The sequence below is a fragment of the Takifugu flavidus genome, chromosome 16 (genome assembly GCF_003711565.1).
Source record: "Takifugu flavidus isolate HTHZ2018 chromosome 16, ASM371156v2, whole genome shotgun sequence".
Lineage (NCBI taxonomy): Eukaryota > Metazoa > Chordata > Actinopteri > Tetraodontiformes > Tetraodontidae > Takifugu > Takifugu flavidus.
The window spans coordinates 5,273,881-5,294,825 of record NC_079535.1 but is presented as its reverse complement, the minus strand read 5'-3'; the positions used below and the strand labels follow the sequence as shown (position 1 = coordinate 5,294,825).

The following is a 20,945-nucleotide window of genomic DNA, read 5'->3' as shown; positions in this document are numbered from 1 at the left end:
CACGAGGCATAAATCACTCTTCTCTGTCAATGAAGTGACGGTAATGACTTTGCCCCCCGGCTGAATTCAGGCTGTATGCAAATGAAACAGATGCAGTCAAAAGGTGAGGAAGCGTCAACGTGCAGCAGACTCCAGCAATTGAAGAATTATACTGAAGATCATTTTTTAAAGCATTTGTCAACATTGTTGTAGCTTCTGTTTGTTCCCTTCATTAATATTAGTACTGGTAAATAATAGTTGCCTATATTTAAGTTCTTAACACCCACTTTTCAAGTTTTTTCTCTGCAGTTATTCCAGCAGAGCAACATGTACACTGTTCTCCACTCTGATTGGACCCTGCTGAAGTCAAAAGAATTTGCATATAACAGCTTCTATGCACACAAGCCTCTGCACCTCCAGCAGAATCCAGCAGAGAACCAGTAGTTGCTGGTAAGTATTCCGCCTGCTCACAGTGAGTCCAGAGATGCACAAAAGAGATTTAACTCGTCCGTGTCTGGGGCTTTATTTTAATAGATGCTGGACAGATGCTGGTGTTTGAATAATTCCTTTTGAGAGGTAAATTCTGATTGTCTTGGTGCAGGGCTGGAGGCTCAGTGTGAGGTTGGGATGGACCCCAGCGAGTGTTCCCTCACAGACATATCAGGAAAGTCTGTCCGACATTTGAGCCCCGGCGTAAATCTAAACCAGATATTCCATCCCGCTCGGCACCCTGGCGGCTTTGGTTGCATGAATTCCGGCAGCTTTGGCCAGGACTTTTCCCACAGAGTTGAGAAAACTAGCCAAGAGTTTTGGCCACCGGCTGCCGTTGTGCAGCATCAGGGTGTGTATCGCGGAGGTCTCCATCCTTCTGGGACTGGACCGGAGAGCCCTCGCTGGAGATGTGAAACATACCAATGTGCAGCCGCAGGAGCCACAGCCAGAAACCCAGCTGTGTAAGGAAATCCCCTGTGGGACCGTGAAACTGTTACTTTTAGAAAATGACACTTACACTTTTGTTTTTTCTTATTTTCTTTTATAAAATCAGAGGCGAGGAGACATATGATTTCGATCCAGCTCTCGAGCCTCCTTTACCGCTGAGATCTGATGATGAATGGTTGCAGATGGCTCCGTGTCCACCTCCTCAGCACTGCCTTCACAACTACGGTAAAGAAATAAATGTCTACTTTCCTGTGAAGCTTGGCAGAAGCTTCAGGGACATTGTCACAGTCAAATCTGCACGTTAGGGCGACAGTTTTTATTTATTCTTGTTCTGCAGGCGATGCGCTGTGCAGGTTTAATACATGCAGGCTCCCTCAGCAGCCATGTCATCTCCCTGCCCTCCGCCAGCACCTGAGACCCTGTGCCGACCCAAACGCTTTGTAAAAACTGGCTATCAGACATAAAAAAAGATATCTTGTCTTCTAGATGCAGCTTCTCTCTCCTTTGCATGGTACACAGAAAAACCTCTGTTTATCAATAGGTTCTGCTGCCAGGATAACTTCAGGAGCAGCAGCTTAGCTCAAGGAAGCGTTTCCATTAATGTGCCTCGAATCATCATCCCCAGAGACATGAACCAGGTCAGAGTGATGAACCTGCACTCAGGTGGAGCAGCGTTGCCCCCCCAAACACCGAACAGAAGAACCGTCAGGCTGCCAGACAAAAATCGTGGGTCACTTTATCAAAAATATAATCAGCAACCCAAAAAGCCTCTCAGAATGTCAGAAACGGATTAGCAATGCATGCTTTTGGTGTCACATGTGATGCCCAGTCATTACTGGGGTGAAACTGGACTCCAGTAAAGGGCTGGAGGGCATTTGACCTGAGTGGACATTATGTTGCCTCATCATCTAATTTAATGGATGGAAAACACGAGGATGTGTCTCCTAGTGGACATCTGCAAGACTGCTGGAGACCACAGATTGTTGGATTGTAACTATTGACGTCTCTTTTTTTACCCAGAAAAGGTGTTTGTGACTTACTCTTCAGACTCTGCTATAGAAGTCGTGCCCTTCATGGACTTCCTCACCCAGCACGGCTTCCGAGCGGCTGTAAGTTTCATGAACGATTCAGATGTTTCCAAGGAATCTCCAAGGAGTTTCCAAGTCCACTTATGACCCTGGACTTGAATTTGCAGATGGACATATGGGACAGCCCCATCAGTCGCCTGGACGGCTACCTCCTGGATGTAAGTTAGTAGTACGATTCAACTGAGGAATTCAGCTAGTGCAGATTCTGTCATTATTGTTTGAAGCAGCCTTCAGCTTTGATCATCATCGCCATCAGTCCAAATTATAAGGCGGATGTGGAGGGAGCTAGAATGGACACCCAGAGTCCTCACACTAGATATATCTACACCATGGTCAGCCTGCCCTTGCATTATTAATTAGTTAGATGTGATCGTTCAGACATTTCCTCTTCATTCTGAAATGTCATTTCCAGATGCAGAACCAGTTCATCCAACAAGGCAGCTTGAATTTCAGATTCATTCCAGTCTGCTTCCTGAACTCCTCCCAGGTCAGAGAGGATCTTCATTTTTAAGTTATTTGTCCCTCCGCGTTCCGCTGCATTAGCAGATCATTAATTTTTATTTTTTTCCCATTTTTCAAACATCTTGATGCAGAAACACGTTCCCAGCTGGCTTCAGAACACCCGCGTTTATCTGTGGCCACAGGAAATGGAGGATTTATTGTTGGGGCTGTTCAGGGCGGAGAAGTATGCTCCCCCGCCTGTGTCTACAGACCTCACTGTGACCATGAGACCTGTGGCCCCCACCTTTGCTGATGCACCTTAAATGCTTGTTGGAATCATTCCCTGAAGCCATTCTCTCCCTCCTGCATTACCTCATCCTGCTTAATCCTCATCCTGCTCCGCCCCGTCCCTCAGGGATTCTCTCCCTTTGCTCCTATAGGTTGTTCTATGAAATGTGTCTAAGTTTTGTCTGGGTCTTGTAGAGACTTGGGTTTGCATGCCTAGACTTTAAGGATTAACTGATATTTGACCTCAGATTAAAATAAAGATTTTTTTCTGTTTTGGAACCGCTTTGGGATTCTGACTGAGTCTAGATGTGTCTTCTGCTGCCATTTTGTTTGAAGTGTGAGAATTATGTACTTCATTTAAAGTCTCTTTTGCCACAGCGAGCCTTTTAGTTTCATGGAAAGTTGTGAATCTTGTTGCAACATAGAAAAGTTAAGTAAACAAAAATAAAAGGTTCCTATTTGTGATAACCACCTGCTGACAACAGCATTTAGTCTTGATTTGCAGGTAGTCTTAAATATTGCGGGTTGTCGGAGCAGTCGTGACGATGGTGCCTTCTTGCTGCGATGCTTGTTAGCAAGTTTGCTTGTATCCTCATCTGCTGTCCACCACCTCCATTGTTCCAGTTTAGTGGACAGAATACCAGTTAGGGAGCCCAGTCCAGCCGCCTGATGCTCCCCACACCCCCTCCACAGCCAAAAAAGGCCAGTCGGAGTGTCTGGTCTGCGAGAGCAGCTAATAATAACTCAGGCCTGCTGGAGGGTTAGGTTACCTCGGGGCCCTGCTGCGCTGTTCTCTGACCTATACCCATGTGAGGCACCAAAAACACCATATCCGACATTCTGTCTCTTCTCCCCCGGCCCTGCGCTTCGCTCGGCTCTTTTCCTTCTCCTGCGTTGCTTTTGCATCTCCCACCAACCCTACAGCCCCCCTCCCCTCCCCCACGCTGCCATACTGAAGGGCCCCATATTTCTCCACTCACCAGAGAACTTGCTCAACTTTTTCAACAATTCCTCCACTTTTTTCCATCCTTGGAGAAGAAGATACTTGTGGGTTACCATAAAGTGGAATATGGAATAAATCCCCGCCGGACGAAAAGGATGTTGATACGGAAGAAGTGACTTTGTTTTTCATTCACATTTACATGAAGATCAACTTTTACTGAAAGTGTTGAAACTGTGTCACCATGGCTGAAGGTAGGATAGACACACCTGCAAAGCGAACAACTCTTACTGGTTCTGCCACTCTTTAAATGTGTAATGAATAAACACAAACATTCAGAAGGGGTTATTTTGTCCTCTTAGGAAAATGTGCTATGTGCTTGTCGCTATAAATACAAGAGATCATATAGCCGCAGTATTAGTGAAGCTCTCCTGTGACTGGGACTGACCTTGTTAGTCCAAACTCTTCGTCTCTTTGACTTTTAAAATGCAGGCCGGTGTCTCAAAAGAGCTTAACTGATGAGAAGAGTCGCAGGAAGGTTTTCCGAACAATTAGACTTTAAGCACAGGAAAAATGCACCATCACCTTTTGAGCATAGATAATGCAATTGACTCATTATCTTCTGACACATTAGGGACACCCAGGGCTCCCTCTAAAACCTGTCTAAACTGCCCCAAATCTGCTGGATTATAAAGACAAGATGAAACTAAAAGAGTGATGCCTTGTATTTTTATGTTTTTTTTAAAATAAATACATATAAATACATAAAGAAAATATGTACTTTTTACATTGTACTTGTCAGTTCTGTTCCTGCAGGAGCCACTATACTCCAACACTCACTCCCAATAAAAACTTAAAAAGTGGAGCTTGGGGACGACTAAATTTTTGCATTCCGTTTTCTTACTGATAAATGCGTCTGGATAGTATCCGCTGGAACTTTAGCTGCTAATGATAATGCTAATGTTAATGCAATAGAAGAACAAACAATGTTGATGGGTTTCTTTATACTGCTGATGTGCATTTGCTTTAAATATAGTGATTACTTTATATGAGCATTGCAAAAATGACTTATTTAGGTACACTTTTTACCAGCTGTGAAATCAAAAGTTATAAACTGGGGACTTGTTAGAATGTTGTCGCTCTTCCTCCTCTTCCTCCTCCAGCACCACAGACGAACTCTCTCGGGTCAAAAGGCTGGGGGCTCCTCACAAAACTGAAAATGTCAGCAGAGCTGCTGATCGCTATCGCTGCTCTTCTGTCCTGGGTCGTGGTGGGTGTGGTCATGTTCAACTTTGTGGAGTACAAGGCCGTCCCTGGTGGGGCTCCGATGTTGCATCTTCTCAGCATTTTCACTTTCAGGCAGGCATCTTATTCCATTGATCTCATCTGCAGACATTCAGCAAATCATCACAGATCCCGCTCAGGCCGTCAACGACGCGGTGGATGAAGTGTCCAGTTTGCTTGGCAAATTTCAGGGTAATGGCAAGCTTTCATACAACTCCTTTTAGTAAAGATCATGTAAATATGAAGCTTGATTGCTGTTTGTGGGCCCCCAGAGTGCGCACCAGATTTAAGTGACCCCATGTCTGTAGCGACTTACGCTGTGGAGGAAATAGCAGAGGCAAAAGATGCATTTGTTCGACACTTTTCTGATGAAGAAGGTACCAACGCAGACCCAACATGGAGAAAACAGTTTAAAACAGAAGAGTTTAGTTTACAGTTTAGTATTAATCTGACATAACCACCTTTTATCCTCACAGGAACCTTCTACCTCAGCTATGTCGACCCTGTGGTCATCGGTAGAGGCATTTTCCATTCCACCAACGCTTTCGTGTGCGAAACTATGGGTTCCTTTAAAGACTTGTTGTGTGGGATTGTGGATGCAATAGTGGATACTATAGGAGCTGTAAATAAAGGTAAGTCCTTGTTTTCATGTGCTGTACATTTTAATTTACATTTTAATTTCAGGAATTAAAGATGTGCGTCCTTTTTTCTCAGGACCCATTGATCTCAGTTACATTGACCCAGTGGTCATCGGCAGACAGGTCTTCACCGTTACCAATGAGCTTGTGGGTGGGGTGGTGGCCTACGTCCAGGATGCGATCTGCACTGTTATAAATGCGGTTATGGATGGAGTGAAGGGTATTTAAACCTAAACCACAGCCATCTGACACAGTAATGCTTGGTATTGGGGACTTTTAGGACCTTTGTTTTGTCTCCATTGCAGGATCTGTTGACGTTAGCTTCATTGATCCTGTGGGGTTGGGTAGAAATGCTTTCACGCTCATCTACGACACTGTGATTGGAATGAAAGACTACTTGCAGGGACTCTTCTGCACCATGTCAGACACAATAGTGGATATGACAAAAGGTACCGCTTAATATTTCAATACTTCAGTAATGTTACTGATTCAATAAAACCATAACCATTAATTTAACTGTCTAAGTTACATAACAGAAACTGTGTTTTCCTCAGGAGCCCCTGGTGTTAGCTTTATTGACCCCGTGGTCATTGGCAGAAACATCTTCAGTGTTACTAACGACTTTGTGAGCGGAATAGCCGAGTATGTCCAGGGCGTGTTGAGCACAGTTATAGATGTAATACTGGACACATATCAAGGTACAGTATCTGTTATGAGCTGTAACTTTTACTATGCAGTGTCTGTTTAACTGCACTTTAGTTAAATCAACATTTCTCTTACATGTTGTTCTTGTTTTTCAGTCACTCCACTCCAATAACTTAACTAAATTAACTTTTCTTATCCATGAAACCTAGAAAGGTCATGCACTTTTATAACTGAGCTCGCCAGTGTATTTCTTTTCAATAATCAATTTGCATTTAATTGTTATAAAATGTTACATAGTGTGTCATTTTAGTAAAATGAACATTTTCTACATATACATATTGTGTGTGTAGTTTAAAAATAGGGAGTAATGACACTTTAATCAAGCACATATTGAATGTCTTTCTGCACTGCGTGCTATTGTTAACTATGCTGACAGCTTTTTCCCCCCACCCTCACTTGCTCAGCTCTCCTGGATGTTGTTGGCTTCAGTCCCACATCAGCTCTGAAGAGGACAGTAGAGGTCACCACAGAAGAGATAAATAATCTCCTGAACTACGTCTCCTCAGCACTGGCTGGCGAACGAGGTCTGTGCTTGCACAAGATGTGGCGTAATCAGTAAACGAGCAACGCTACATTCATCTTGCTGGATTGTGAATGATTGAAAGTGATTGTAATAATCACAATAAATCTAATAAACATTTCAGCCATCGTGCCTGAAGTTTCCATCGACCCTATGAAAATAATTGAAGAGGCCGTGTTGGAGTTCACAGACAAGAAAGAACTGCTCATGGCCTACATGTCCAGCATGATCGTTGGTGAGAATTATTTCAAATTCTGAATCAAACACATTAATCATCACCAGAAAAGAAGAGTACATGCAAGTTCATGGGTTCTAAAGGACTAAACATGTTATTGTATGTTCTTCACGTGTTTCAGGTGAATCTGCTGCTCCACCTGCTGCAAATGTGGTCACAGAGAAAGGTTTTTATTTTATATAGTAGATATAAGATAACAATGTCTTAGTAAAAAGTGTAACTTCTTCTTTCTTCTGTTTTTTTAGATGACACTGCTGCTCCTGGCTCTGATATCCATTTAGTACAGAGGAAAGGTAATGACAGCATTTAATAACTTTCCTACTGGGAAAAAAACATTCTATTCATCTTTTTAATCATCTCTTTACTGTAGGTGAATTTCTGCCACCATTAGACAAAGGTAAGGCTGTAATTGTGAATTGTGTGACGCATGCAGTGAGTGTGTGTTGTATCAGCACTAGCTTAAGCGCCTCCTGTCCTTTGTTTTCTAGTCATCTTTGAATAAACTCCATCTTCATCAACCAGCATGATCAATTCTGTGTCATTACATCCTGGATAAACTTGTCTGTCTTGAAAAATGCATTGGTCCCTCCCCTTTTTTACACACTATTTGTTAGATAGCACACACACACACTGAAGATGTGTACTTATTTTATTATATTGTCTGAACCTTTTTGTTTATATATTTTAAAAAAATTAACTGAGCATGAGTTCTCTGTCCTCCTCTGCTACATCAAAGCATCTTCTGTATGACTGACAGACTGGTTTTCAGTGGTATTTCGTTTATTTGTATTAAACTTGTATTGTTTCCTGTATATTTGAATGTATGGAATTTGTCAATGCATGGAATTCTTAAAGTGCCACACATTTCACTTCAGTGGAAGACATCCATATATATATATATATATATATATATATATATATATATATATATTCCCTGGGACTCATCTGAGCTGGGAAGCTGTGTGGATCATATAAACTATGTCATGTGTGCTGTGTATTATATGAGATTATAATTGTAGTTTGTATACCATAAATGGCCATTGTCGCCCCATCAAAGTCCTGTATGGCTCCTAAAGACTAAAAACAGGTCACACTGGTTGATAATACAGTTACAGAGATCATGCATGCTGCTGAAGATGAAGCTGCTGCTGGGTCACATGAAGCCTCAGACTCAAGGGATGAGGAGGAGGAGGAGGAGGAGCAGGAGGAGGCTGAAGCTGCAGGAGGTGTGACCGAGACAGCAGAACATGGTGGTATTCTTACAGTATTTGTTCATAGACACAATGATGAGTGTGATACAAGATCAACTAAACCTGTTGCTGTCACATCAGCAGTGAGACACATCCAGATTGAAGATACAGAATCAGAACCATCAGAGGAAGAGGAGAGCAAAACAACCAAATATGTAGAAAAAGAGGAGGAAAATTTGACAAAACATACAGAAAAGGAGGAGGAGGAGGAATCATCAACTGAGGATTTAGAAGCAGAGGAGGAAGAGGAAGACACAGTAACTGAAGAAATAGAAAAGGAGGAAAAAGAAGAGAATGACACAACAAAAGATAATATAGAAAAGGAGGGGAGACCAGAGACTTTGGAAGAGAATGTACAGGAGGAGATGACAGCTGAAGATGTTGAGGAGGAAGAGGAGGAGATAGCATCTGAAGATGTTGAGGAGGAAGAGGAGGAGACAGCATCTGAAGATATTAGGGAGGAAGAAGAGGAGACAACATCTGAAGATGTTGAGGAGGAAGCAGAGGAGACAACTGAAGCTATTGAGGTAGAAGAGGAGCAAATAACTGAAAATGTTGAGGAGGAGGAGACAACAACTGAAGATCGGGAGGAGGAAGAGGAGGAAGAGACAACAACTGAAGATCGGGAGGAGGAAGAGGGGGAGGAGGAGGAGGAGACAACAACTGAAGATCGGGAGGGGGAAGAGGAGGAGGAGGAGGAGACAACATCTAAATATGTTGAGCATGAAGAGGAGGACACAAAAATTGAAGATGTTGAGGAGGAAGAGGAGAAGAAGACAACTGAAGATATTGAGGAGGGGGAGGAGGAGGGGACAACAACTGGGGATGATGATGAGGAGGAAATAACAACTACTGAAGATGTTGACGCGGAAGAGGAGACAACAACTAAAGATGTTGAGGAGGAGGAGACAACAACTAAAGATGTTGAGGAGGAGGAGACAACAACTGAAGATATTAAGGAGGAAGAGGAGAAGAAAACAACTGAAGATGTAGAGGAGGAGGAGAAAACAACTGAAGATGTTGAGGAGGAGGAGGAGGAGAAAACAACTGAAGATGTTGAGGAGGAAGAGGAGACGACAACTGAAGATGTTGAGGAGGAAGAGACAACTGAAGATGTTGAGGAGCCAACAACTAAAGATGTTGAGGAGGAGGAGACAACAACTGAGGATATTAAGGAGGAAGAGGAGAAGAAAACAACTGAAGATGTTGAGGAGGAAGAGGGGGAGGAGGAGAAGACAATTGAAGATGTTGAGGAGGAGGAGACAACAACTGAGGATATTAAGGAGGAAGAGGAGAAGAAAACAACTGAAGATGTGGAGGAGGAGGAGGAGAAAACAACTGAAGATGTTGAGGAGGAAGAGACAACAACTGAGGATATTAAGGAGGAAGAGGAGAAGAAAACAACTGAAGATGTTGAGGAGGAGGAGAAGAAAACAACTGAAGATGTTGAGGAGGAAGAGGAGACAACAACTGAAGATGTTGAGGAGGAAGAGGAGACAACAACTGAAGATGTTGAGGAGGAAGAGACAACTGAAGATGTTGAGGAGCCAACAACTAAAGATGTTGAGGAGGAAGAGACAACAACTGAGGATATTAAGGAGGAAGAGGAGAAGAAAACAACTGAAGATGTTGAGGAGGAAGAGACAACTGAAGATGTTGAGGAGGAGGAGGAGGAGGAGAGAAAACAACTGAAGATGTTGAGGAGGAGGAAGAGGAGGAAGAGACAACAACTGAGGATATTAAGGAGGAGGAGAAAACAACTGAAGATGTTGAGGAGGAGGAGGAGGAGGAGAAGACAACTGAAGATGTTGAGGAGGAAGAGACAACAACTGAGGATATTAAGGAGGAAGAGGAGAAGAAAATAACTGAAGATGTTGTGGAGGAAATAACAACTGGAGATATTGAGGAGGAAGAGGAGAAGAAAACTGAAGAAGTTGAGGAGGAAGAGGAGAAGAAAACAACTGAAGAAGTTGAGGAGGAAGAGGAGGAAGAGACAACAACTGAAGATGTTGAGGAGGAGGAGGAGGAGGAGGAGACAACAACTGAAGATGTGGAGGAGGAGGAGGAGGAGGAGGAGAGAGAATTAGAAGTAAAGGCTGCTGAGGAGTTTGTAAATGTAGCTGATAAAGCTTTGGACCTGGAAGAGTCTTTAGAGCAGGAGAATGGACAAAAGGAATTTACAGTGGAGTCCGCTGAAGAAGATGAAGATGAGGAAGAAGCTCCATTTGTCCAAAAACATGTTACAACTCTGTCAGCTGAGAGACAGGAAAACACCAGTACCACACTGAGATCTGTGGGTGAGGAAGACGCAGAGGCCGCTGCTCTGGACCAAGAGAAATTCTCTGACATCGACATCAACGATCAGGACAAAAACAACAACAACAGTGAAAGTGGGAAAGCTGCTGTCAAACGCAAGAGGAAGATCCATGTTCCCTTTGAGAGGCACAGAAGAGTCAGATCCAGAACCGGTCGCAAAAGCCCCAAAGGTACATCACCGTCCCGTAACCTTCCATCGTTTTCCAAAAAGAGTGATGAAAGTGTTTCCAGTGAATCTTTTACATAGATGGACGTGATGTTGTCTTCACACTTCTGTATGTTTAAAAGAATACAAAACTAACAGCCATTCATTTGTTTTACTGAGACATTTCACCAAGAGAAACACACCTTAACTCACCTGCTTGTTTCTGCTCTCACTGTGTTTTATTCTTATTCCTTAAGCTTTTGCCAAAACGCTCAAAGCTGTGGAGATCTTACTGCAAGTTTCTTGTGTGTGTGTGTGTGTGTGTGTGTGTGTGTGTGTGTGTGTGTGTGTGTGTGTGTGGTGTGCTTGTCAACTTAACTGCATTCGTGAATCATTCTGTTCTATTGGAATTTCAAAGCCGTGTCTTGTATAAACTGCATGAGGTCCTATCTCCTCAGAGCTATGGTAGTGTTTCATCATAGGTTCCCTCCTCGGTTAGGATAGACATTACCACAACTGTCTGCTAGATGGCGCTAACAGATCGAGAAAACATTTCCATTGGGGACAAAAAATTGTGTCTGGAAATAATAATATATCCCCTTTAAATATGCACAATATATTTACACTTAATTATAACACTTCACATTCTGAGCATTTTAATCACTGGGGGTAATCAAGCATGTTATGACTGCTTCTACAACTATATTTCAGTTCTTAAAGAGGGAATAGACGCAGTCGAAGAAGTGACAGTTACAGTTGTAAAAGGTAAAATTCTATGTGCATCTAAATCTTTTGGTCTGCACCACCTGAAAAATGGATTTATACAACTAATACAAACAGGCTCTTTAGTGACTGATTTGTTGGTTGGTTGTGTAACTTTCAGAAGAAGTGAAGTCACCTGAAGATGAAAAAGAAACAAAGAAGCATCTTAAAGGAGCAGAAGATTATGAGAAGCCTCTGGAAGAGAAAGAAGAAAAGATGGAAAAAATAAAAATGAAAAAACCATCCAAAGAGGAAAGAGGGGTTGAGAAACTACTTAAAGTTGGGGATGAAAAGAAGCAACCTCAAAAAGAAAAGAAAAAAATGAAGAAAACAACAACTGAAAAGAAAGACCTTCCTAAAGATAAAGACATTAAAAAGCATTTTAAAGAAGAGAAAGAGGTCAAAACATTCAAAGAGAAGCTGGATTTACAGAAACATCCCAAGGAGGATAAAGACATGAAGGAACCATCCAAGAAAGAGATTGAAGAAGTTCCAAAAGAAGTCAAACATGTTAGTCCTGCAATTAAAAAAGAGAAAGAAGTTACAAAACCACCTAAAGAGAAAGAAGTTACAAAACCACCTAAAGAAGTTAAAGAGCCACCTAAAGAAGAGAAAAAAGTTACAAAAACACCTAGAGAAGAGAAAGAAGTTACAAAACAAGAAGTTAAAGTGCCACCTAAAGGAGAGAAAGGCATTACAACACCACCGAAAGAAGATAAAAAGCCACCTAAAGAAGAGAAAGAACTTAAAGAGCCACCTAAAGACAAGAAAGAAGTTAAAAAGCCACCTAAAGAAGAGAAAGAAGTTAAAAAGCCACCTAAAGAAGAGAAAGAAGTTACAAAACCAGAAATTAAAGAGCCACCTAAAGACAAGAAAGAAGTTAAAAAACCGCCTAAAGATGAGAAAGAAGCTACAAAACCACCTAAAGAAGAGAAAAAAGTTAAAGAGCCACCTAAAGAAGAGAAAGACGTTAAAGAGCCACCTAAAGAAGAGAAAGAAGTTAAAAAGCCACCTAAAGACAAGAAAGAACTTAAAGAGCCACCTAAAGACAAGAAAGAACTTAAAGAGCCACCTAAAGACAAGAAAGAACTTAAAGAGCCACCTAAAGAGAAAGAAGTTAAAAAGCCACCTAAAGGAGAGATAGAAGTTACAAAACCACCTAAAGAAGAGAAAAAAGTTACAAAACAAGAAGTTAAAGAGCCACCTAAAGAAGAGAAAGAAGTTAAAAAGCCACCTAAAGAAGAGAAAGAAGTTACAAAACCACCTAAAGAAGAGAAAAAAGTTACAAAACAAGAAGTTAAAGAGCCACCTAAAGACAAGAAAGAAGTTAAAAAGCCACCTAAAGAAGAGAAAGAAGTTAAAGAGCCACCTAAAGAAGAGAAAGAAGCTAAAAAACCACCTAAAGAAGTTAAAGAGCCACCTAAAGAGAAAGAAGTTAAAGAGCCACCTAAAGAGAAAGAAGTTAAAAAGCCACCTAAAGAAGAGAAAGAAGCTAAAAAACCACCTAAAGAAGTTAAAGAGCCACCTAAAGAGAAAGAAGTTAAAGAGCCACCTAAAGAAGAGAAAGAAGCTAAAAAACCACCTAAAGAACAGAAAGAGGTTAAGGAGCTGCCGAAAAAAGAAATTAAGAAGCCTCCGAAAGAAGAAGAAAAGATAAAGAAACCTCATAAAGAAAAGGTAGAGGAAAAGAGGACATCTAAAAAGGAGACTGAAATAAAGAAGCCAAAGAGAGATGAAAAAGAGGCCAAGGAGCCCTCAAAAGAAGAAGGGATGATGCATCCCAAAGAAGTAACAAAAGAGAAACAAGCACCTAAAATACATGTAGAAGTGAAAAAGTCATTCAAAGAAGCAACTGGAGCAAAGAAACACCCTAAAGAAGAGAAGGAAGTAAAGAAACAACCTACAGAAGAACAGAAGGACAAGAAGAAGCCTAAAGAAGAGGCAGAGGAAAAGAAACCATCCAAAGAGGAGATGAAAGCCAAAGAGCAACTAAAGGAGATAGAAACTAAGGAAGAACATATGAAAGAAGAGCCAAGAGTGAAGAAAACGTCTCAAAGAAAAGATGAAGAAAAGAAACTAGTTGAAGAAAAAACAGGAGTCAAGAAAGCTGCCAAAGAGAAAGAACCAAAAGACAAAGAGGGGGTTGCAGATTCCACCCAAAAAGAAAATAAAGTGTCTAAAAAACAGCCAAAAGTAGAGACAGTAGAAAAGCAACCGTCTCATGAAGTGACAAAAGAAAAGAAAGACACAGAGGGAAAGAAACCAGCTAGTGAAGCAAAAGAAACAAAGAAATCTCTTAAAGATGCTGCAGAAGCTCAGAGACCACCAAGAGAAGACAAAGAAGTCAAGAGACCTCTTGAGCAGACAGAAGAGAAACCACCTAAAGAGACAGAGAAACCAGAGGTAGAGAAACCACCTAAAGATGCAGAAATCAGATCTCCGAAAGAACACAAAGAACCGAAGAAGCTTGCAAAAGAAGGAGGGGGTGTCAAGAAGCCCTCAAAAGATGTAAAACACACAAATACAACAAAAGAAGAGGAAAAAGAGTCTCCAACAGAACATAAAGATGTTCTAAAGACCAAAGAACCAAAAGAGAAGAAAGCTCTCAAGGTACAGAAAGAAGTTAAATCACATTCTGAAGAAGGAAAAGAAGTCAAAGAGAAACAAACAAAAATGATGGATGAAGGCAAAGCAGAGAAAGAGCCTTCCAAGAAGAAAGCAAAGAAACCATCCAAAGAGGAAAGTATAGAAACAAAGTCTTCCCTGGAAGACAGAAACGAGGAAGTGGAGAAGCCCTCTAAAGAGACAGAAGTCAAGGTTCCCTCAAAAGACAAGATGTTAGAACCTTCAAAGAAATCCACTCCCAAGTCTTCAAGAGAGAAGGAAGACAAGAAAACAACAAAAGGCTTGAAAAGAGAGACAGAAATAACAATCAAGGAGGAGGAATCTAAGAGGTCTGTAGAGAGAGAAAAAGGCCTGAAGAAGTCCTCCTTGAGTCCAAAGGAAGAGAAGACATCAGTGAAACCTAAAGAAAAGGCAGAAAAAGAAGACAGAACAGCAAAGCTGCTCACCAAAGAAGTAGACAAAGAACCCAAAAAGCTGATGAAAAAGGAGGATACACCTCAAGATGTTCCTTTCAAAGAGAAAGCAGCACCGGAGATGGTTTCTAAAGCCAAAGAGGGAGCAGAAAAACCTCCCAGAGAGGAAAAACAGACAGAACCAAAGAAGCTTCTCAAAGAAAAATCAGAGCCAAAAGAACAAGAGAAACCTCCCAAGGTAAAGCTTGAGGACATGAAGATCCTGAAGGAGGAAAAAGATCCCAAGAGAGAAACAAAACCATCTGGAGAAGAGAAAGAAACCAGGAAAACCCCAAAAGATCAACCTGAGACAGGTCTGAACAGTGGCCCAAGAACAGCTCCAAATGCACTAAACAAATAATTAAAAAAAAACACTATTGAGTATTTTCATTTCTCTGTAAATTCCAGATGTAAAAACTAAAAAGACTTTAAGGATGAAAGTAGAGAAAAAGGAGGTGGCATCGGTGCTGAAGAAGGAGCATTTAAACCTCACAACAACAGGTGAGGCGCCACTCTTTTGCTGTACTCAGATGTAACCGCCATCCTTTGCTACATGGCAAAATATCAACACTTTCTCTATTCTTTAAAGTCAGATCTTTCTAAATTCACGTTTCTGCTGCTGTTTTTTAGCAGAGGAACCCGAGAAAGCGCCGAAGGACACCAAAAAGCTCCCCGTCCTCACAAAGAAACATGTTCGGGTCACTAAAGCCGGTGAGTTTCTGCTCACTCACAGCTACAACTGTGGTAACTGATGGGCTCATTTGGAGTCCATTTTCTCCAGGACCCTAAAATCTACATTCTTACTTGTTTATTGTTGGATATAGCTTAATCTAAAAAAAAATGCTGAACTGATGATGTAATATGATGATGTATGATGTAATATTCCCAACAGTTGTCAAATCCCAGCCTGTAACAGAAGGTTCGAGCACAATCAATAGTGGCCTCACGGCACGATATCAATACACTTTCACCAAAAGATAACTCCATTACCATTGTGTTGTTTCTGACACAGAAATGCCAAAGAAAACAACCAAAGCAGCTGCATCCAAGACAGGTAACAGGTTCACCACCAAGGTTTCTGTAACGAAGAGCAAATGTATTTTATATTACATTGTATTGTATTAAACTATATTGTGCCCCCTACACAGAAGCTGTTGCTCCAAGAGAGACAGAACGACCTGGAAGGCAGAAAAGAGGTAAGAGTTTTGAAAAAGCATACAGGTACATGTAAGTTCCCATTAAGTTCCCATTGAGTTCCCATTGAGTTCCCCCAAACTTGACTTTTATTAACAGACCAGGAAGTCGTGCCCAGGAACGCCTCTCTGGTGAAGGAGAGGGTCAAACTGGTGCCGATGAAAAGAGGTTAGTTTATCTTCAGGGTTAGATCACGGATTCTAAAGAGGGTGCAAGTTGAAACGGTTTAAACTATTCACGATCTCATGAATTTTATCTTTCTTTCAGCAGCTGATGTTTCTAAACAGAAAGCCAGCCCAGCTCCAGCAAAGGCAGGTGAGTTTGTATCATTAGGAAGCTGCTAAATGTCTCAGGTCAGGCACAGAAGGTAAAAGCATCGCCCACCCTGTTATCTGTCACGCAGAGGCTGGAGAACCACGTAGAAATGCCTCGCTAACAAAGCCGAAGGTTAAAGCCGTCCCACTGAAGAAAGGTGCAGGTGGCTTCATCATCATGTTCTTTATTCCATCGTTTTCATCTCTACATTTTAACGCTACCTATTTTCATTTCACAGCTTTTGTGGCTTCGCAGGATAAAGTAACACCTGCTCCAATAAAAGAAGGTATTTCCTTGACCTTTGAAAGGAGTTTTTTTATATAAATATGAATTAAAGGTGGATAGAAATAACATAATTCATGAAATCATAATTGTTTCATATAGAGGCTAAAGTGTCACATGAGAAACTATTGAAGGACAAAACCCCAGAGCCAGTGACACCTGCAAAAGGTGTGTATTTATTCTAAAATCTCCAGTGTGAAAAGGGGATGGTCTAGGATATAGTGTCACCAGTTATCACTCCTTCATTTTTTTCTTTCTCCTTTTAGAAGCTAAGATCAAGATGGTCCTGCCTAAAAAAGGTAAAGCAGACGTGAACTGTCATTATTTATTGTTGCCATGGCAATGAAAGTGTTCGGTTGGTTTTAAATCCTGAGCCTGGTGTTGTTGATGAGAAGAAAGGTGCATCTCTAGAGGAGAAGAAAACACAACACAACATATTTGGTCCTATTCATCATTTTCTTTTCTTTTGAAACAGCTGCTAATAAAACTGAGGCAGAAACAAATAAGGAAAAGGTCAAAACACCGCTGAAGGGGAAAGGTAGGCCAGCGGTTACACCCAGTGCAATTAAACTCATTATAATGCACTAAAGCTGCTATTTGCACTATGTGTAATAAAATGGCAAGTGTGGGGGTTAAACTGTTACACGATTCAGATCAATAAACATTAACAGTGCATATTTATTTACTCAGAGCCCAAAGTACCAGAGGACAAAGTCAAAACTGACGTCTCCAAAGGTGCAAGACGAATTGCTTTTGTCATATTTGCTGACAATTAACATCGTCTGTATATTAAATGTTTACTTTCTCCCCATTGCAACAAAAACACATTTTTCCCAATCCACAATCACTTCCCAGAGAGGAATCTTTGATATCTGCATGAAAACATATGCAATACGTTGCCGTGTTTATTATATTTTACCCGGTGTTGGTGTGACCTTTCGTCATTTCCTGTCGCAGAGCCCGGAGCCCCTAAAGGAGACAAGCCTGCAGCACTGAAGAAGGGTAAAAGCATTTATCTGACTTCTGACTCTGCATAATTGGATCTGCATAATTCATCCTTACGTAACAGGACAGAACAGCTGACAAGTATTTGTGATTTACGACAGAGGTCAACGTTCTTTCTGTAAAAAATAAATGTGTGTAGTGTAAAGAAAGTAGTCTTAAATGTTAAGAAAGTTTACAGCAAATACAGCCTGAGCTTTACTACCGAGCAGCACAGAGGTCCTCACAAACTTTTCACTGATATTCTAGAAAAACTGCCCGAAAAGAAAACAGCTGAGGAGCAGAAAATTAAAGGTCTGGGTGGGCGCACCTTTAATTACCTTTCATTTAGAAGCTACATATCCGAGTGACGAATGTGGAATTCATTTTTCTGTTGTTCACAGAGAAAAGGGTTCTTAAAGAGATACAGAAGCCTTCAAAGAAAGGTAGAACTGTCCCGTTTCTCAATTTCTGAGCTAAAAGTTGCTGCTTAATTGCATTTCCTGTTTGTAACCCACAAGGATCAGCTGAGAAGAAGGCTACCAAGGAGAAGAAAGCTGAAGGTATTCTGCAGTGCAACCGAATGTGCCCCACGTAATTCATAACCTTCTTCATCATCTCCTTGTCCTTCCCACAGCCGACCCGTCAGCCCCAGATTCTTTCCTGGAGGGTAAGTTCAAAATCACAGCTAAGGATGGAGGAGGCTCGATGCAGGAGGGAAACATCAGCCGTTGTCCTGTGATTCCGCCCGCAGACGAGCTGCCCTACTTTCAGTGCTTCTTTGTGGACGAGGACGAGGCCCAGTTCCCCTTCTACGCCTTCTCCCCGCTGCAGATCTGAAGTCTCGGCCTGGATCCAGCCCGCGGGTCACAGAACAGCGGTGTCACCAGGGTCGCGCCCAGCTGCTGAAATTCACCTCTGCTGAGGATGACAGGAGATTTCATACATGACGGGCAGATTTTATAAACTTTAGTTCCACACTTGGTTGAGCTCTTGTGTTAAATACATGCAGGCAGTCATTCCTTTTCTTATTTTTTATTAATGATTTTTCTTTTCAGAACCTCATTCTGCAAACAGGGTACAAAAATGGCCTCACCTGCTGATTCAGAGGTCACAGCTGTTCAGTTTTACCGCCCATTCATTTGACAACTGTATATAATCATTTGATTATTTCTTTTTTCTTTTCCCAATTTAGGTGTTATTTATTTTCCCATTTCCCATTCTTGGTTCCCTAACAGATACACGTAAGCAGCAATGATGATTGTACTTTTTTCCCCATTATTTTTGTATAGAGGAATGACCACAGACTCCATGAGAGCTCCCAACTCTACCTTTACTGTCTTATTAAACTCGACCGTGTTGTTTCACACTGGAGCTGAGAACAAGCGTCACATGACCGTGGAAGTCACTGTCAGATTTGAGTTTCTTGTGAGAAGGCACTTCCTGTCTGGTGGTGAAAGTGAAGGTCCGTTTTGTGTCGATTGGAAAGGATGAGTTTTCGTCCCCCAGACCCAAAAACGCTCACTGTCGCCGGGCCCCTTTCATTGAGTCACTTTACCCTGAGACGTACGTGTCATGCTGAAGGGAAAAAGCTGCAACATCGGCTCCCTTGCAACTTTATCTGTGGGTAAGAGGCTCGATGAGTCTCTCGTTAAGAGGAAAGTTCGGATTCATTATATCTGCACACTGTGTGATTAGCTAAAGATGTTGCAGACAGTCTCAGTGTTTAGCTGATTACCTCAGATTTAAACCGAGCGCTGCAGCTGTTGTTTACATATGGCTCTTTGTGTGTTGCCTGCTTTTGCTGTCTGGAAGGAAGTCGGTGGTTTTGCTGCTTTAATTGTCAATTTTAAAGACAAAAATGACATTTTGCTGGTCACAGCTGAGGGTGACAGGCTCCACGTGGGGCCAATTAATGTCCGACGGATTGGATTTGTGAGGAAGGAGATCAGATAATGTAATAAAAGCAACCATAAGTGCAATACCTCTGATGATCAGGCTGTTTTTGCTTGTCGAGATGAAATGTGCATGATGTTATTGTGTTTTGCTTCATGCTCGCCAACATGTGTCTATTTTCCATTTTAAATATGGAGACCTATAAATACTTGAACTCCCTAGACATTAAAAACACATTTGTGATGATACGAGCACCTTTGTAGTCTGAAGTACATGTAAGAATAAATAACCAAAAAAGATCCATTTTAGTCAGTGAATGTTATTAATTGCATCATCTGTCAAGTGCTGCTTATGCTTAAGAACAGTATATAAATAAGCATTAAATAATTTAATGCAAATACTAATTTTGTGTCTTTCTCTGAGAAGATGCCACAAAATATTTGATGGACTTTAACAACATACATGCAATTTTATCAGTTATATACAAGCTGCATGTAGTTCAGCATGTAGACAAAAATCAGTAAATACAGAAACTTAACCACAGTGTCGGGTTTTTTTGTAGTTTTTGATTACTCTGCACGTGTTAACTGAGTCGCAGGGTAAAATGTAGAAATCCTGCGGTCAAAAGACCACGAGTATCTAAAAATAAAATTAAAAAACTCGACCATTTGTGTTCATTTATTCAAATTGTGCAATCAAACCGTTCAACACAGTAAAATTGAGAATTCTTTTTCAAAGAAAGCATTTAATTTCAAAGTAATACTGCAAAATATGAGCAACAACACAGTATAACTGTAAAATAGAGGGGTTGGGCTCTTTATGTTGCATCAGAGTTAATGAGGCCACGCCGGGGTTACTACGGGCCAGATTGCACCACTGACACAGATTCCACACAGAGAGGAAACTCCTGCTGCGCTCCTGCAAAGAAGTTACAGTAAACTATTATCTCCCAGTGTTTCTCCACTCAGCTCCTCTTTCAGCACGGCTGTGAACGCGCTGACACGGAGCCCGGCTCCTCGGCGCTGTCGGCCCAAATATTTATGCAAATCATCCGGCCTGGGTTTTGGGGGGAGAGGAGTCAAATCTTTGGCGCATCCTGACCAGGGCGTAAAGATCGGCTTTGAAAAAAATTTGATTCTTTCAGTCAGCACCGGCCGAATAAATTCTACTCCAATTACCACAGCTTCTTTGTGTCTCCTGCTGTGTGGAAGTGGCCCAAGAACTTGGCAGCTGGGGTGTGTAGAGGGGAGAAGAATGGGCGCTTGTAGTCTGCATTCAGGAGGATGGACGGCTCCCACAGGGAGGCTGCAGATGGCTTCCAATGTGGCAACAGTGCGATAAAGTTATCACATTTATCTTCGGTTGGTCAAAATGCTCGGTGTCCTCGGCAGTGGCAGATAAAAGCTGGAGACTTTGTACTTGAACTATCTGAATCTTGGACTGATACAAACTGTCTACGCAGGACTTCCCCCTCCCCATCAGTGTCACCCGTCACGCCAGTGGCGGCATCCAGTCACAGTTGCTGCGCGTACCATCGAATGATGCTTCGACGTAATGACACCACGGTCTAAACCCGGATTATCCCGGGGCCCGTGACATCAGCGCCTCCACCCCTCCCCGTGTCCTGTCCTGTTCTCGCCTCTGACCATCTGGAGGTTACTGCAGGACAG

At 41.8% G+C, this 20,945-nt stretch overlaps 2 protein-coding genes and 1 long non-coding RNA gene across 4 annotated transcripts; 2 read left to right on the top strand and 1 right to left on the bottom strand.

Annotated features, from left to right (window-relative positions):
* Positions 1-108: 108 nt before the first annotated feature.
* traf3ip2a (TRAF3 interacting protein 2a) lies at positions 109-3,031 on the top strand. 2 transcript variants are annotated; one of them, XM_057058961.1, is made up of 10 exons: positions 109-429; positions 581-932; positions 1,025-1,143; positions 1,256-1,358; positions 1,460-1,644; positions 1,939-2,027; positions 2,114-2,164; positions 2,234-2,338; positions 2,419-2,493; positions 2,600-3,031. In XM_057058961.1, exons 2-10 carry the CDS (start codon positions 607-609, stop codon positions 2,768-2,770), a joined length of 1,224 nt encoding a protein of 407 aa, XP_056914941.1. In that variant the 5' UTR covers positions 109-429; positions 581-606; the 3' UTR covers positions 2,771-3,031. The 2 variants fall into 2 exon arrangements, with proteins under 2 accessions (XP_056914941.1, XP_056914940.1); XM_057058960.1 differs by having other exon boundaries at positions 2,231-2,338.
* A 144-nt stretch (positions 3,032-3,175) lies between these two features.
* si:ch211-266g18.10 (trichohyalin) lies at positions 3,176-19,679 on the top strand. Its single transcript, XM_057011568.1, has 39 exons — positions 3,176-3,929; positions 4,839-4,991; positions 5,068-5,151; positions 5,232-5,336; positions 5,436-5,591; positions 5,674-5,817; positions 5,903-6,046; positions 6,152-6,295; positions 6,707-6,826; positions 6,947-7,057; positions 7,179-7,223; positions 7,303-7,350; positions 7,428-7,454; positions 8,167-8,307; positions 8,389-9,935; positions 10,016-10,297; positions 10,454-10,793; positions 11,480-11,533; positions 11,652-12,040; positions 12,344-12,751; positions 12,896-14,921; positions 15,016-15,108; positions 15,238-15,318; positions 15,620-15,661; positions 15,756-15,803; positions 15,901-15,969; positions 16,069-16,116; positions 16,205-16,279; positions 16,355-16,402; positions 16,501-16,566; positions 16,665-16,697; positions 16,874-16,936; positions 17,089-17,133; positions 17,356-17,400; positions 17,650-17,700; positions 17,784-17,825; positions 17,901-17,942; positions 18,017-18,049; positions 18,134-19,679. Exons 1-39 carry the CDS (start codon positions 3,920-3,922, stop codon positions 18,217-18,219), a joined length of 7,488 nt encoding a protein of 2,495 aa, XP_056867548.1. The 5' UTR covers positions 3,176-3,919; the 3' UTR covers positions 18,220-19,679.
* Positions 12,119-12,927, bottom strand: LOC130540086 (uncharacterized). The gene is made up of 3 exons (XR_008954305.1): positions 12,870-12,927; positions 12,483-12,632; positions 12,119-12,347 (listed from the first exon to the last, which is right to left on the bottom strand). It is a non-coding gene; the product is annotated as an uncharacterized LOC130540086 (long non-coding RNA).
* Positions 19,680-20,945: the final 1,266 nt, after the last annotated feature.

Bases quoted from the DNA above. Each gene is read 5' to 3' on its own strand.
- traf3ip2a (XM_057058960.1), top strand. From the start codon at position 607: ATGGACCCCAGCGAGTGTTCCCTCACAGACATATCAGGAAAGTCTGTC. The intron at 933-1,024 runs GTAAGGAAATCC...TTATAAAATCAG, and splicing joins ACAGCCAGAAACCCAGCTGT to AGGCGAGGAGACATATGATT. The intron at 1,359-1,459 runs GTAAAAACTGGC...GTTTATCAATAG, and splicing joins TGTGCCGACCCAAACGCTTT to GTTCTGCTGCCAGGATAACT.
- si:ch211-266g18.10 (XM_057011568.1), top strand. The intron at 10,794-11,479 runs GTACATCACCGT...ACTATATTTCAG, and splicing joins CGGTCGCAAAAGCCCCAAAG to TTCTTAAAGAGGGAATAGAC. The intron at 12,752-12,895 runs GTTAAAAAGCCA...GAAGTTAAAGAG, and splicing joins CACCTAAAGAAGAGAAAGAA to CCACCTAAAGAAGAGAAAGA.